This window comes from Psittacula echo (assembly GCF_963264785.1).
Source record: "Psittacula echo genome assembly, chromosome: 1".
NCBI classification, from domain to species: domain Eukaryota; kingdom Metazoa; phylum Chordata; class Aves; order Psittaciformes; family Psittacidae; genus Psittacula; species Psittacula echo.
In genome coordinates this window covers 31,344,903-31,362,428 of record NC_137735.1, presented here as the reverse complement: position 1 = coordinate 31,362,428, position 17,526 = coordinate 31,344,903, and the positions used below count along the sequence as shown (strand labels likewise).

General features: G+C 35.8%; 1 protein-coding gene across 3 annotated transcripts in view; it reads left to right on the top strand.

The window, feature by feature from the left end:
• The window catches only part of SGCZ (sarcoglycan zeta), a gene marked incomplete at its 3' end in the record, with an annotated part of 494,596 nt that extends 478,226 nt beyond the window's left edge, over positions 1-16,370 (top strand). For all 3 annotated transcript variants that reach the window (XM_080615414.1, XM_080615415.1, XM_080615413.1), the window contains 2 exons: positions 3,513-3,636; positions 16,170-16,370. In XM_080615414.1, coding sequence (XP_080471540.1) covers positions 3,513-3,636; positions 16,170-16,370 — 325 coding nt within the window. The remainder of the gene's footprint in view (positions 1-3,512; positions 3,637-16,169) is intronic.
• Positions 16,371-17,526: the final 1,156 nt, after the last annotated feature.

Genomic DNA, 17,526 nt, shown 5'->3' with positions numbered 1-17,526 from the left:
ATTAGCCGTTTTACTAAGTAGCATGCATTGGATCCACTACTTAAATAGACAAGAAGCAAATAAATTATTCACATCTGAATAGGGAAATCTTCTATTTCCTTCTCTTTTAAGAAATACCTTCTGCTAGCTAACAGAGCAAAATTAACATAGATAAATCATATCCCATGTGAGTATGAGGGGTATACAAGAGGTAAACCTGAAATATTTCTTAAAACCCCAAATTAAACCTTTTGGTTCATATTTTTAAAATTATTTTCCTCTAATACTATCTAGGTCAGCTTGTAAACAGGAAATACCAAATGAAAAATAAATGTTTCTGCATTTCTAATGAGAAATATGTTAATACCTCCAAAGGAACATATTGAAGATATTTGAAAAGTTGTCTTTTTAGCAATAACTCTTTAATGAATTCAGCTCAAAGTCATATAGCTTTGATGCTCTGAAATTTATCTTTTTTCACAAATTAACCATTGATAATTAAAAAGAGAAAAAGCCCTTCTCAGCTCTGGATAAATCGTCTGTCTGCATCACATACAGTTAATTGACATTATTTGAAAACCTCATTTTAAAAACTTCTTTGTCTTTCCTATGGTGTTGTAGTTTCTGTCTAATGATAGCAGTAGTTACCTTCTCCATCATAGCCATTTATATTTTGGGAAAAAAAAAAATAAATTGTGTGAATAGTATTCATAGATGCAGATGCCACTGCGACAGGTCATCAGTAGATCTGAAAGGAAAGCAGATTCCTGATAAGATATTGTAATAATTCATTTTTCCTTGGAGGAATGAGTATTAGAATGTGGAGTGTTACAGTACGTTTATAGTAGAGATTAAAGCTTTCAGAAATATGACAAAAATATTATAAACCAACTGCATATCAAACCTAATTTATTTCAAAGCATTAAGGAAATAATCTCTCTGTGTGTATAGACTTTGCATTTCCAGTAGCATTCTGCAGATTGTGCAGTTAAGTCATTTTTCAGATGTAGATCATCCCAAGAATAATATTAAGAAAAGTAAGTTAATAACTGTAAAACAGATTTAGTAATTCAGTTTTACTTGTTGATGAGTGGCTGATAATCAGCCATTCATTAACATTTCTACCACATTATTTGATTTCAGGAAGCTGCTAAAAAGATCTATTGTCTGAAAAAGAATTTTCTTCTCCATAGTGTGTAGAAGGCTGCTATTAATTTCTCAAGTTCAGAAATTAACTGCCCAAATGTCTTTTATTTTAGACTTCTTGACAAACTGGAAATCATTTATGTTAATATAGTTAATGAAAAACAGTGATGACACCAGAAAAAACAACTTTGAGCTATATACTGTCATATGTTTCAGGAGAAAGAAGAAAGTTTATTCTTCAACCAAAATCATAGTTTCTTGAAACATATTCCTAAATAGATTTTTATTGTCCACCTGTTGAAAAAATTTCAGTCAGGTCTGAGAACCGTTTTGATGTTAAGAAACCAGAAATATTTGTGACTTTGCTAATACCTGTAAGTTCAACGCAATAAATGTAGGTAAGAGCACTTTTGTCTTCATGATTATGAAATAGCACCTGAAAACACTAAGAAATGTTAATATTCCTGGAAAGAAGGTTATAAATCACAAAAAATATGCTGCTGAAAAATATGGAGTGGCAGTATACAATCAGTTAACATTTATACGGATCAGTTTCATTTTAAATTCAAGGTAAAACCTCTTTAAGGAAACAGCACTTTCAAAACCCTAATTTCTAAATTTTATAGTTTATATTGTTTCTAAAAGGTTTTGGAAGCTCTTTTTCTGCTATCTTATAGCCATCAGAAGTTCACAAACCACCACTTGAAAAACACTGATGTACATGATTAAATAATTCATGATACTTAGATTCTTCCTGGTACAAAGAAATGGCTTAGCAGTAACAGAAACACAAATTTTTCTACTGCTCCTATCTGTATGTATCCCATGTATGCTTTTTTTATATAGGTAGCTGTTTTCCTCTATCTGGACACCTGCTTTTAATAGTTCCATTTGTGTTACCAAATAATTGTTTTCCTTTTTTGTTCTCTTGGACTGTTTAGGTACAAATGCATTTTCTTTCCTTCCACTCCTGAGTTTCAGTGACATGTAACAAACAGAAATATTTTACAGACACCATCTCGGTGACTTACTCTGTGTGCAAATGTGGCATTTTGGTTTCAAAATTATAATCCATCACTATTCTGTACACTTAAAATATTCAATAGTTGAATACACTACAATTCTCTTGTTCCATTGCTTGACAGATCTTTCATTTGGCTTTTCTGTAGCAAATTCTTTGTCAATCTACTCTTTCCTTTACATATCTAGTACCTCATTATATTTTTGGATGGATGTGACCTAACATTCAAAACACAATTTGTTGAAGAGGGAAATACAGTATTTGCTTCAAGCTACTCATTCTAGATATTTCTGTCATTAATGCATTTCATCATACAAAAAGGCTTTGTTGAAGTAAAGTGGAACTGTGTTCTATCATTATATTTTTGGGATATAAATGGATTAAAAGATTTGTCTCCCTCTTAATGGGCCTATACAGTAAGTCTGCAGGTGAACACAACTGGAATCCAAATTTTTGTTTCTTAGTTCAGTACGGTTTTCATCCAATCATCTTTCCTAGTCAGTGTGTGAGCTGGACTTCTACGAAATCTTTGCATTACTACTTCCCTTTTAAGAGAATCCTGTACAGTACTGTGGGATCATATAGTTAAGAAAGTATTATAGTTCGCATTAAAGGTGATGGAGGATCTCAGGTACACAGTAGAGAGAAATGGAAAGACTGGCAGTAGAACAGTAGTTGTTTTGAGGACAGATACCAAGACTCAATGATATGTGTCATGACCCTATTATAACAGGGTTAAAGAGCATAACAAGTATTTTGCAGAACAGAAAAAGCATGCAAAACCCCCACGATAATAGAGGCATAACAGATTCTCTTTTCTTCTCTTCATACGTAATGCTGCTACACCTACTCCAAAATATGAATGAGCCGGTGGAGGCAGAGCAATTCTAATTAGTTTTACATCATTACTTAAAACTTTTAAGTGTTCTATTTTCCTGTTATTTAGTTGACATTTCTTACCAGACACTAAGCAGACTTTAATTATTAACCTGTCTCTACAGAAACACTCATGGAAACGTGTGGATTCTGAAGTACCTATATTTTAGTATTAGTATAGTTAAGTAAATTAGGTACTAATGCTGGAAAGCATCACTAGGCAGACAAGTTTATATCAGCAGACAAATTTATATCAGCATATGCCTAAATGTTGCCTTAAATAGAAATATATTTAAACAGGCCCTTAAATTTTTCTTTCTACAGATCATAAAGTGTAGTGTGAGAATCACACACGTAACTCATTTTTACTTCTTTACCTCTCAAAATGCATTCATTTCTACATGCAGTGTGGGTTTGGGGGCTGGGTGGGTTTTGCTGCCTTGATTCGGTGCATTTTTTTTTTTTTTTTGTGATTGCTTTTGTGTTTCAGACTTGAATCTCCTACTAGATCTTTGGTAATGGAAGCACCCAGGGGAGTGCAAGTCAATGCAGCTGCAGGAGACTTGAAGGCTACTTGTAGGAAAGAACTGCACTTACAGTCTACAGAAGGGGAGGTAAGTTCTGCCAGTGTTCTGTAGCTCTGCCAGGCATAATGCAAAAAATGTGATGACAGTTTATTCAGTAGCAAGGTAAACATCACAAGAAGAGTTCTGCATTTGCCTGCGTTAAAGTAATTTTGGTATAGCTTGCTTAATTATTAATTCTCATTTGCTTTTTGCAAATATTTGAATTACTAAGTTTTATTCAAATTGAAAATGTTAGATGAAAATAGTGATGGTAGTAAAAATTTTTATGAGTCTAACAAACTGAGAGACTTTTTGGATTAATTTGGGTGAATACTTCATTAAACCATGATGAAGAATTTCAGTGAATTAAGGCCCAGTTAGAATTCAACTTGGCTAGGGATGTGAAAGATAACAGAAAGGGATTCTATGGGTACATCTCAAATAAAAGACAGACTAGGAACAATGTGGACCCTCTCCAGAAGCTGTCAGTAGAACTGGCTACCCTGAATTTGGAGAAGGCTGAGGTTCTTAATGACTTCTTTGCCTCAGTCTTCACTGGCAAATGCTCTGACTGCACCACCCAAGTCTTGGAAGGTGGACGCAGGGACTGTGAGAATGAAGACCTTAGCGCCACTATAGGAGAGGATCTGGTTCAAGACCATCTTAAGAACCTGAACATGCACAAGTCATTGGGACCTGATGAAATTCATCTGTGGGTCCTGAAGGAGCTGGCAAATGAAGTTGCTAAGCCACTGCCCATCATATTTGAAAAATCATGGCAGTCAGGTGAAGTTCCCGACGACTGGAAAAAGGGAAATATAACCCCCATTTTCAAGAAGGGGAAAATGGATGACCCGGGGAATTACAGACCAGTCAGTCTCACCTCTGTGCCTAGCAAAATCTTGGAGCAGATTCTCCTGGAAGGCATGCTAAGGCACATGACAAACAAGAGGGTGCTTGGTGACAGCTAGCATGGCTTCACTAAGGGGAAATCCTGCCTGACCAATTTGGTGGCCTTCTATGGTGGGGCTACGGAACTGATGGACAGGGGCAGAGCAGCTGACTTCATCTCCCTGGACTTGTGCAAAGCGTTCGACACTGTCCCACATGACATCCTTGTCTCTAAATTGGAGAGACATCAATTTGATGGGTGCACCACTTGGTGGATAAAGAACTGGCTGGATGGCTGCATGCAAAGAGTTGTGGTCAATGACTCAATGTCCAGCTGGAGACCAGTAACGAGTGGTGTCCCTCAGGGATTGGTGTTGGGACCAATCTTGTTCAGCATCTTTGTTGGTGACATGGACAGTGGGATTGAGTGTGCCCTCAGCAAGTTTGCCAATGACACCAAGCTGTGTGGTTCGGTTGATACGCTGGAGGGAAAGGATGCCATCCAGAGGGACCTCGACACGCCTGTGAGGTGGGCAGATGCCAACCTTATGAAGTTTAACCATGCCAAAGGCAAGGTCCTATACTTGGGTCAGAGCCATCCCAGGCACAGCTCCAGGTTGGGCAGAGAAGAGATTCAGAGCAGCCCTGCAGAGAAGGACTTGGGTGTGCTGGTCAATGAGAAAATGAACATGAGCCGGCAGTGTGTGCTCACAGCCCAGAAAGCCAACCGTATCCTGGGCTGCATCAAAAGGAGCGTGACCAGCAGGTCGAAGGAGGTGATCCTGCCCCTCTGCTCTTGTGAGACCTCACGTGGAGTATTGTGTGCAGTTCTGGTGTCCTCAACATAAAAAGGACATGGAACTGTTGGAACAAGTCCAGAGGAGGGCCACGAGGATGATCAGGGGACTGGAGCACCTCCTGTATGGAGACAGGCTGAGAAAGTTTGGGCTGTTCAGCCTGGAGAAGAGAAGGCTGCGTGGACACCTCATAGCAGCCTTCCAGTATCTGAAGGGGGCCTACAAGGATGCTGGGGATGGACTCTTCATCAGGGACTGTAGTGACAGGACAAGGGGTAATGGGTTCAAACTTAAACAGGGTAAGTTTAGCTTGGATATAAGGAAGAAGTTCTTTACTGTGAGCGTGGTGAGGCACTGGAATGGGTTGCCCAGGAAGTTCTGAATGCTCCATCCCTGGTGGTGTTCAAGTCCAGGTTGGACAGAGCCTTGGGTGACACGGTTAAGTGTGAGATGTCCGTGCCCATGGCAGGGGGGTTGGAACTAGATGATCTTAAGGTCCTTTCCAACACTAACTATTCTATGATTCTACGATTTTCTCTACATGTATTTTATTTCCTGAAACTGTTACCATCTCTGTGAGTGAAACTGAGTTCTCCAATGATATGTTCTCTGTACTGTTTCATCAGTGTCTTGTGTCAGTGGTCAGCTTGACATCAAAAGATTTTGTTTAGATTCTTCATATGTAAACCCATGCGAACTCATGAAAATAATTTTAAATTGGGTCACTGTTTTGGTTGGCAACCCATGTATTGAAAAAACACATGAAAGATTTTTGATATGAGAGTCTTTCCCTCTTCAATCCTTAAAATGACATAACATGGGAAAAAAAAAAAGTCATGCAAAGGTATCAAAGGCTCTCAGATTTCTATTAGACTCTTTGGAGAAATGTGTATATTTTCAAACTGTTGTAGGATTTGCCAGTTTAGAGCATGTTTGGAAAAACTGTTTTTATTATAAATGTCTAATTGGGAATGGAGCTGTTCAGAAATCTTTTGCCTTTTCTGTTTGTAATTTTATTTTCTACCAAATGTTTCCAGATACTTTACAAACTATTCAAATAAGCAACAACAAATAAAACCCTCATTGACATCTTCATCAGATAATCCCCTGCAATACACACTCTTTGCATTGCAATGCAGATGGGAACATTTTTGGTCGATACACTGCATCAAAGGCCTACTTTGATAACATTTTTCTATTGATGCAAGTATGATTCCTGCATAATTAAAGCAGAATATTTTCCTAATTCAGAGCCTCTAATATTTATATACCACATGCCCCATCTCGTTTCTGAGTTTGTTCAAAAGCCAGCAACTCTTCTCACAATCTCTCCTGTTTACTTACCACCTCTCTAAATATGAAGCCTATGTTACTGTTGCCTAAAGTTGCCACGGTAACAATAAGGACAATCTAATCCTCTTTGAATAGTAAATATAATCCTCTCTCACCCTTGTCCTTTCTGTGGGCATATTTATTGCAAGGACTACAGCTTGTTGTAACCTTTCCTGCTTCACAATCCATAAATTCCTACCTGGCTCAATCTAGTATGTTTCCTGCATTTATTAACATCATTTTTCCACCTGCTATTTATTTGTTTGTTCTTTCCCTTCATGATATTGCTAGAGTCAAGTAATATTCAAATGAAAAAGAAAAAAGAAGAAAACCAAACCAACAGGAAGCCTGTTACCTTTTCTCAATGCCCTCCCTGAAGCAACATTGCATCTATATCTTGGTTTAGTATCATGCATCTCTGTGGTGCTTTGTACAAATATTTAATCTGCAGATTCATCGGGCTTTTTTTGTTTATATCAACACTGTGAGTTTATTGCATGAGTTCTAATTTTTCTTAAGTACTTACTACAACTTATTTAAAAGATAGTTTTGGAAATAATATGCTATGACCTCAGTTGAACTTTGAGAATGGGAACCCAAGAGAAGTTATAATGACTACGTATGTATTATTCAGAATTGAAAATCAGTATTAAATGCTTTGTAGGAAAAAAGATGCCAGTGTGAAGCAGACTTTCCTGAACTTCATATTAAAAATCACTATATTCCCATATGTTGCAAGTAAGACTTTGCACATGTGATTTCGCACATTATATGTTAGGTTGGTAGGTATCAGAAAACAAGCTACCAACCTTTCCCCACTCTTTCCCAAAGAGTTGTTCTGTAAACATACATTCAACAATGTTCAAAGTGTCTAATTTACTCTTGAATACTTGCAATTCCAGGAAGATCTGTAAAGAACTGTACTCTAAATCCACTGAAAAATTCCATCCTGAGATTAGACCAATGCCTTTATAGCCCACTATTTTATTTCTTACACTGAAGAGAGTCAGAGGAAAATGCAGAAACCCTGTGGAAGGCATATGATGAGCTTCCGCAACATCACAGGTAGTGCAAAGCTACTGTGGCCACATTAGGGACTTCCTGGACTAATTACAGCCTGGTGTGAGGAACGGGGGTAAACATCTGATGGATTAAATGTCTACATAACAAAATATTGATTGGTGTCCTTGCTTACAGCGCTACTGATACACCACAAATTAGCAGACAGTGTAGAAAAAAGTATAAAGGGTTTATCATTATTCATTTTTAAGAAAGCACCTTCCAAACCAAAACAAATTATCTAGGTCAAAACTAATCCTCATTTTGACCTAAAAATGTATGCTTTATCAGTCAGGTTTCTTTCAAGAATAAAGAATATTGGTTTTGTGAATTGGATCTATGAACCATTTTTGTGATAACTTTTTTTTTATTATTAGAAAAATACAGGGTTTTTTATATTATTCTCACACTGGTTGTAGAGTGTAAATAGCTATGTAACATTTGCAATCAGCTATAACCATGTAGCAAAATATTATGAATTTGCTGTACATTAATATATGAAACATGAATTTTCCTTTTATTTAAGAATAACTTCAGAATACAAAGAAAATAAATGTGTTTATGAAATACTTTTCCTCTAGCCTCATTTCTCATGCAATATAATCTCTAGCCTCCCACATCAGAAACTAAAAGCTTCTGCAAGCATTCTGAATTTTGCTGTTTGATACATTTTATTTACTGCAGTATTATAATAATCCTTTTACCCCTATTGCGCATTATAATATGTGATCCCAGACTGAATACTGGGGGCTGTAATTTAGACTTAGATTCTGCTGCCCTTTGTAAAGCTCTTGAACTGTACCCTTGTGGGTCAAAGCATCAGCAGAATCCTTTGATTCAATTATAGCTTGGCATTTAATTGTGAACTATGTATTATTCTATAAATAAACCATAACCAATGGCTTAAAGCAGCAATCATTTACAAAGAAAATAAAATGTGAAGCTTCAGGCAGTAGCTTAATTTATTGGTCACATAAGAAGAAAAAGAACATTTCTGGAAATTCAGCACAATGACTACTATTTGACGGCTGCTTCTTTCACATGTAAACATAATGCAGATGTACAGACCAATTTCAAATTCTGTAAGTACTAAATTTTGTTAGGCATAAAAACATGTTAGAATTGAACCTGAAACATTGTCATATAACAAGCTTAAAGGATTTGTTTTATTTGATATTGTCCACTTATTCATCTAACAACTAATTTTAATGGTTTTGACAATATATCACTCTCTGAAGAAGAAGACTGCTAACTCGCCTCAGCTCTTACAATTCTTGTGCAGCTGCTATGTATTTTTGCAAGCAGCTTCTATGGAAGCTAGAGTCTACACTTGCATTGCATCCTGTTGACTATCAAAGACCAAGTAAATAAAAAAGGGAATGGCACACAGAAGCTTCTAATTTTTACAACTATATTCATATTAGTCACCCTGTCTGACCTTTTTCTTATTTATGTCTTTATCCCCTTGTATTTCCTTGTCAAATTACATGCCTTCATAACACCGTTTGTAGACTATATATGGTTGTTTTGTGCATAATGAGCCTGATCCCTTGGTAAGGCCTATAGCTGTCTCATTAAAAATGAGCAATAATCTTTAACAGACAGTTTATTCAAAATCAGTGTAGCAGACAAGAAGCCTAGTTTATATTTATCATTTTAGAACAACACACTTTATGAAGTGTGCACCTAAGATTATTTTGTAGAGACAAACAAATGTGTATAGTGCTAACGTTTGTTCTATAATCCTATCTGGTTCTCCTTTTAAGTCCAGGAGATGTCTTTAACACAAAGATTAACACTTAATAAAGCTGGAGTAATCTTCACTTGTAAGCCCAACAGACAGTGCCTTTTTAAAGCTTTGCTTTTGGTGGGTGTTTTGTGATGAGTTTTATGTTTTATGTTTTATAGAAAAAAGAAAAAATAAAAAGAGCTAAATACACTGAAATGGAATTACCTTGTTCTGCAAGCTGCTTGCCATCACTATGGAGGAATGGCTGATCAAAGGCAACATTTGGTAGATTAGTTCAATTCATCTGAATTATGCTTGTCTGAGATTAGTTTGCAAAAAAAAAAAAGTTTGACATGCATGAAGTGAAAAAAGCAATGGCAGGCTCTAAAGCTCAGACACCAACTATTTACTCACTAAAAATTGTCTAACCAATGTGTGCTGCATTTTGTTTTCATAGTCTTTTTTCATGGTATCAACCAGTTGACTTGTCACTGTTGTCTGGGAGGAAAGAGATTAGTGGAAATGAAGTGGAATTTTTATGTATTTTTTTAATTCTTGGCTTCAAAAATTCAATTAAGATGTTTTGACAGGTATTTAAAATTATTAGAATACCATGTCACTTTTTAACAAAACATTTCATTTTTACTTAAAACTGTTATTAATGTGTAAGTTAATTTGCAGCAAAATACACTTTAGTGTAGAAGTATACAACAAAATACAGTGTTTGCAAACTATAAAAGCAGTGTTTTAACATCAGCCATCTTTGAACTGTTTGTTCATTGGCAAATTTTGAAGAGCTTTTTGGCACCATAAGCCATTTTATCAGAAAGTTAAACATCTAGTTCTGATTTCAATGGTAATTAATTAATTTTTGTATTCAGTAGATTAAGTACAAATATTCCAAATGCATTTCCCTTTCTGGATTGATTGCATAAATCACAAAGATTTCACATCTGTCCCTTGATAGAATGAATTTGCAAAGACTTCTAATGTAATGGAGAATTTGCTTCTAGAAATTCTTGTGTACAAGACTACCACTGGCATTCAATAAGCATTGGAGCTTGTAAGCTTCTACTGGTCAACATTCACAGCAACCCCAGTTTGATCTCCCCTGAAAATGCTTTCCTTCACGGAAAGAATAAACACACCAGAAAGCTTTTGCTTCAATAGCCACCAATCTAAATTGCACTGGGGTTATAACTCAGAATTTGCAATATATGCTTATACTTATTTAACACGAATTTCAAAAAATGTGTACTTAAAATGAATCATGACTTTCATGAACACCACTTTGGGATTGAAGAGTCAAAATATAATTTCTTCAATTCAAGTAGGAACTGTACACTCAAGTAATGTACAGTGTTGTATTTTATATATATATGTGTTTGTTTTCAAATCACTTTCAGTTGCCAGCAGTTCCAAGCATAATATAGAGATGGGATGGGAGTAATGTTAACAGAAGAGAAACCTGCCAGGGTGGGTCTGATCTTTTGGTCTTCTCAGAAATTTCAGTATATTCAGTTTAATCCCAGTCATCACATTCATTTTACTGTTTAACTGTTCTCAATATTATTAATCATTATGACAGATATGGTTCCAGATTCTGTGCCAGCTTATGTTTAGATTTTACAGTATTTATGTTATCAAGTTAGTATTTTAATTTTCTGTTATGATTTTTTTTTTTTTTTTTGCAGAACTATCAGATTTAATGGAATCTAGTTTAGATTAATGATTTTAAAATAAATGTCAGAAGCATAAATAAGTGTTAGAACAAATGAGTTAGAACAAAAGAGTTAGAACAAATTCAAGAAAAATGAATTAAAAGACTGCAATTTATCCTATAGTCCATCTTCAAATTGAGTGTTAAAATGTACCAGCATATGAAAATTACATAGTTGAGTCTAATGACCAAATCTATATAATCCTTTTGGTATGTATGCTTCTGATAGCATATGCAAAAGAGCAAAAAGACTGGCCAAAATCTTGTGTTATTATAATTCAAGTTACTTCTGAAGACCATAAGGAAATTCAAAAGATTTATTTAGTGGGATGTCATTATACTGTCTTCTCACCAGCCTTTTAACTGTCATTCTTTTCTTTGACATTTCCTCCAGTTTTCTGCCATTTCTTAGCTACACTAGCCCTAAAAGATGCCTTTGCAGCTCTGTAGAGTTACCTGTCTAATCAAACTGTACATAATACAGAAAATCCTTCAATATTTATAACTCCTAACTTTTCCATTTGGCTTTATTAACTTAGCCTGTCACCTCCTCTCTTGAGAAGACTTAGTCAAGGACCTAGTGAAGAACTTTTATACATGGCAGGTTTGTATCTTTGTATGAAATGGCTTGTAGGAATATTTAATCTGTTACCCAATGCCCATATCTTTCTCACTGAAAGTTGTTGGTTTGTAGATAATCTATATATTGGTTTACCTTCCTCTCACTGTGCAGGTTAACAGTCTGTTGAACAGATGACTTGCAGATCTCTGTTAGCAAAAATGTGTGTAAAAAGTAAACTTTTTTCATTCCTATCACATGCCCTACAGGTTGGATCAGTTTGCTACTTTAATTAGTCAGAAATCATTTCTACTTTCAACTATTATAGGTCTAATTTATTTTTCTCAGCACTAAGATGCACAAGACAAAGTAGTGATCTAAACCCTAAACATTTTGAGGGAATGATGCTGCTCAGTGCTCTGCTCTGAAATAGCATTTCTGAGTAGTTGCTGCCTTTTCCATTCTGTAAGCTTTCAGTCAGTTTCCTACAATGTCTCAAGAATGGATAAAAGTTGTGGGTTTATTCTTGCCTATTTATCTGCTGAGGTATGAGATTTTCAGAAAGTGCATGAATGTCTCATGGCCTTAATGAATATGATAATGGCTTATCTTGAACCTTTCACCACACAAAAAGCGAGAGAAAGACTGGGTGTAATACGAACTTCCAGTAACTGCTGTCATCTAGCAACAGTGTTCCCTGGGTAGATGATACTGTTCAGTTTTTGTCTTGCCACTTCTTCCCTTCTCTTTAGACATGACTTTCCAGGCATGAATTCCAGGTTTTAGCAGATTTTAGGAGGGGAGAAGGTATACTTTCAAACATTGACTATGTTCCTCTGAAGTTCCTTGCATAGTGGGGCTACCTTGATAATATGTTAGACACCTGCTTAAGTAATAGATAGCAATGTTGCATCTCTAAATTTAGTCTTTTGTTTATAGCCTTGACAGCATATGTACAGAGTAGATTTTAATGCTGTCTTTAAGCTAACTTTATTAATCCTCTTCATCTCAAGCTTCCCCAGGGATTTATAGGAGTCTATTTAATTTGCTCAGCCTTCCCAATTTTCTGCAAAAGCATACATACAGCTTGTTAGACTTATCACAGCAAATACACCTTCACAAGAAACCACTTCAATTTTTCTCAAGACACTATACCTTGGTATCCACATTGCCCACCAGATATTCTGAGATGTATGCTGGAACAGGACCTCTTAGCTACCATTCAGGATTATGACACCAGAAAAAGCTGGATTGAGCTACATCACAGCATGACATTTGAAAGCACCAGTGGCAAAGCATGCACAGCTACGCTTATAAAGATCATTTATTTTAATGAGCAAAATAACTGAGCTACATTGTATTGTAATGCATGCTGGAGTAAGGTCACTGGATTATAATATTAGAGCACTACACTACAGAACATCTGCAATGAGGAGCTGCAGGAGTGCAAGTGTCCTGGTGTAAACAAACAAAAATATTGAGCTCCTAAAGAAAAGATAATAAAGTTAAAGAGATTTTAATCTAGACTGATCTCTGACACGTATTCCCTCTTATTTTTTAAGCTAATTCTTGTTTGAATCAAGACATGTCTTCTAGAATCCATTCAGGTTTTGATTTACAGATTTCTCATGATCCTTCCCAATCATCTCTGTAGCTAAACTGTTAAAATGGTCCTTCACACTCTCTGTCAAAACTACAAGTAATCTTATGTCATTGTTGGATTTTCTTACATGTAGATGTTCTACACTGAAGAGCCTTTTATTGTCACGTATATAATATTCTAATATCTACTGCTTCCATTTCTTTAAACAAAAGCATAAACGTAGTCTTATCTTCTTGGATACTCTATCAGGACTTTAAAATCATCATTGAAAGTCCCAGAGGCTATCCAGATTTTTTTTTGAGATCTATTTGTTAAAAGTTATTAAGCACTGTTGATTAAAGGTATATGACATTACTGGCTCCTATTTAATATCCTGCTGAGTTACTGTTAAAATTGAAAATATTTTATCACAGTCATGTTCTGACATCAACACTTGATCTTTCTCCAAGTACAGAGCTATGCTGAGCACTATTCATTAAAAAAGATAGACTTACGTGGAACTTACACAGTTGAATGCCACTGGATTTTTATGCAAAGTTATTGATAAATCCACCATTGCTACATTAATAGTGGACTTGTTAATATTTTTTTTATTCTTGATATGAGAAGTGAAAGAATACTTTTTATTGCTCATCACTGCACTGACTTGACAATTTTGTCCTGTTTCCTTCCATTTTACCAATTTCTAGCTTCTAGTTTGCTATAAAATTCTTTTTTCCCCACATCTTATTTTATTTTCTTATTATGCTTGCTAGAGTTACTTCCACATTTATTCCTAGCTGAACTGAATGTTTTTACACACATAATCTTCTTTTTCAGTTAATATCCTAGCAGAATATTATTAAATTGTTCCCAACACCGTCTGCATTTCTTCCATCTAAATTATTTCTGAAGAGGTTTTGGCTCGTAATTATTTCAGGTCTATGATACTGGAGTTATAAAGCAGCAATGTGTGTATGTGTGTGTAAATGAATCTTTCCTTTGTCATATAAATTACAGAAAAAAGATAATTTTCTGCATTTCAGTTTTGTAATCAATTTCTCTGTTGGTCAGGATGTGAATTAAACTGGCAGTGTGCCACGAAGCTGTCACCTGTGCCTCTGAGATTTCCCCTTTGCATCCCTTTAGTGTAAATTTCCACCTATTACAGTGTCTTACTTTGGAGCTGGAGAACTCACAGTGATGGGGGTTGTTGTATTGTTTGGGATTGCTTTAAGTCTGTATCTCCTTTGATGATCTCAGTAATGTATAATGCTTATGCTGTGAATGGTAACATGACACTGCATCAATCTTTGTATGGGAGTTTTTTCAGCAGCCTTAATTTTTTTCCCAGCCTGCTCTCTTTCAGTTCTCTCCAGCAGGAGCTGAGTTGTGCTTCTGTGCTGCTTTTCTGCCATACACTTATGATTCTATCATAAAATAATACTTGTCTCGTGTAGAAAAATGCAATACTTGCCATATTTCCACAGGTTCTTTACATGTACTGCCAACAGTGTGATAAAATGGTGTCAAGCTGGCTTTCTTGATTTTTAATACCTTATGAAATAACACTAGCAAGTATTTAAGGAACTCACCTTTTCCTAAGCTTCACACTGTTATCTGCAGGACTTAAAGCCATTTTGATTTATTACCTGTTTGCTAGAAGTTTCTAGTCTGCACCTGAGGTAATAAATGTCTTACTTTGTCTCTTATTTACTCCTTCCATAAATAAAAAATAAATTCTAGGCAGCTGGAGACTCCTGTGTTTGTGCCAGTGGAAGACATGAAGGTTTCCTGCTTTAGTTAAAAATTTAATGTCATTGTTTATTCAACACCTCAAAAATGTAGTGTAGTGTAAATATTGCAGAACTCAATACAGATTCATGAACATTACCAGTATGTACAGGTTCATATTGACTTATGTTATTTCCAATGGAAGGAGATTAAAAAAAACCCCACACAATATTTTTTGATCATATTCAATGTTCAGAAACAAATGAGAATAGATTGATGCCCTTCTTAATAAGACTTTAACCTGAAATATTTTCTCCTCTTAATTTAGGTCAAATAAGTTCTTTATTTTATGCATATGACTCTGTACCCTTAATTATTCTCTGGCTGTAGCTGTTGTTAAGCCTCTACACTTTGGCACAGTTCAGCACATATTTCCAGCTGCTCGCAGGAACACACTGAGGAATGTGCTTTCATATGACTTCACACTTCCTGAAATACAAATTCTCCCAGAGCAAAGTTATGCTATTGCCATGAATGAATAAGTTGTAATATTAAAATGTACAAATGAAAATTCAACCTGAGCAAAAGAGGGATGTTTTTACAAGGTCTTATAGTGACAGCACAAGGGGTAACAGCTTCAAATTGAAAGAGGGTAGATTTAGATTAGACATTAGGAAAAAAATACTCGCCGTGGGGGTGGTGAGACACTGGAACAGATTGCTCAGAGAAGTTGTGGAAGTCCCATCCCTGGATGGGGCTTTGAGCAACCTGGTCTAGTGGAAGGCGTGCCTGCCCATGGGTTTGGAACTAGATGATCTTTAATGTCTCTTCCAATGCAGACCATTCTATGATTCTATGAAGAATGTTGTCATAACATTTTTGTATGATGCTTCTTATATCTGAATAAATTATTGGGTGAAGCAATTGCATGTACTATAGTAATGAGTAGCAGTGGGTATGCAACTACACAGAGCTGAAAAATAAGAAATGTTGACAGCTTTTTATTTCTAAAAATATTTTTTCTAATATTTGTAATGATCTTTCTAATACTTCTAGTAAAATATTTCTATGGGACTTTTAAATATTTCTAAAATACTCATGACTGCTCAAAGCTCTTCTTTAAAATGTCATAGTGCTAAAAAAAAATGTACTTACTCACTTTTTCCCTCCTCTTGTAGATATTTTTAAACGCAGATACAATCCGCCTGGGAAATCTACCAGTGGGGTCGTTTTCTTCCTCCTCCTCCTCACCCAGCTCTTCAGCTCCTCGCCAGACTATCTATGAGCTGTGCATCTGTCCCAATGGTAAACTTTACCTGTCCCCAGCAGGAGCAAGCTCCACATGTCAATCCAGTAGCAACATCTGCTTGTGGAGCTAGAATGACTCCAATTTATCCTCACACCAGAATAGCCTTTTGTTACTATCCCTCTGCTTCACAGTTCTGCTCGGTTTCCCTTGTGACAAGTTTGACGCTTCAAACGGCCTGCAGAGCAACTTCTTCCAGTGTAAGCAGGAATGCAGCGCTGCCTTCTCTTGTGGTTTGTGTTGCCACTCAACGTAGAGATGGGAGTGAGATATTCAGAAATCAATGTATTCCTCATCAGGAAACCTGGAACATAATATCACCTTTTTTTCAAAAAGGGAGAATAACACAGGTGCCTTTGCTACATGAAGTGAAGCACATCATAGTTTTAGATTTTTGCAGGACCTGGATATGAACTGCACATATATATATATATACACAATACATAAACAAATTTGCCCAGAATCTGATGGTGAGATGAATTGGTTCCCCCTGTATGGTAACTTTACTGTCTGAAAGCACAATTTTCCATTCATCTTTTTGGATGTAAACTTTTATCCCTGAATTTTAAAATTTTAAAGCATTGTGTGATGCTTGCTTTACTAAACAATTAAATTCAGTAAATGGTTTTTAACACAAAAAGAGACAGAATCCCTCCCTGAGTTTGCTTTCTTTAAAAGTGTGTTCTTATTCTTTGTCTAGGGTTTTGTACACTAGGTAGATTTGGGAAGTGTTCAGCAATATTACCTTTCAAAGTTAAAAAGACATCTGCTCTTTTTTGTCAGATCTGAATGGCCTTATATAGTATTTGTGTTGGCTACTGCATATGAAGCAATTGCTTTAAGTAGAACATACAGTTTCTGGAAAAGAACAACAGGGCAAAGACAGAAATACTGATGGTATGTTTGTTGAACAGTGTATCTCTCTTCACAAGGTATTTATAATTGGCAAATGCAAAACCAAGAGAAAAATCTTCTAAGGAACATCTTGTCCATTTTCTAGCTACACCTAACTGCTGCCACTTGAACACAATACAAACCTTAGTATTAATGTAATGTGTAATGCTGAGAGGCAGTGCACTAACAACTGGTATGACATTCCCATTTATTATTCTCTTTTGTTTACCATCTGCTGCTAAGGTTTTCAAAGTAATAGTAATATATATAAAAACACACATTAAATGACATTCAGTATTAAAAAGTACATTGATATTGCGTTGACTTTATCAGGT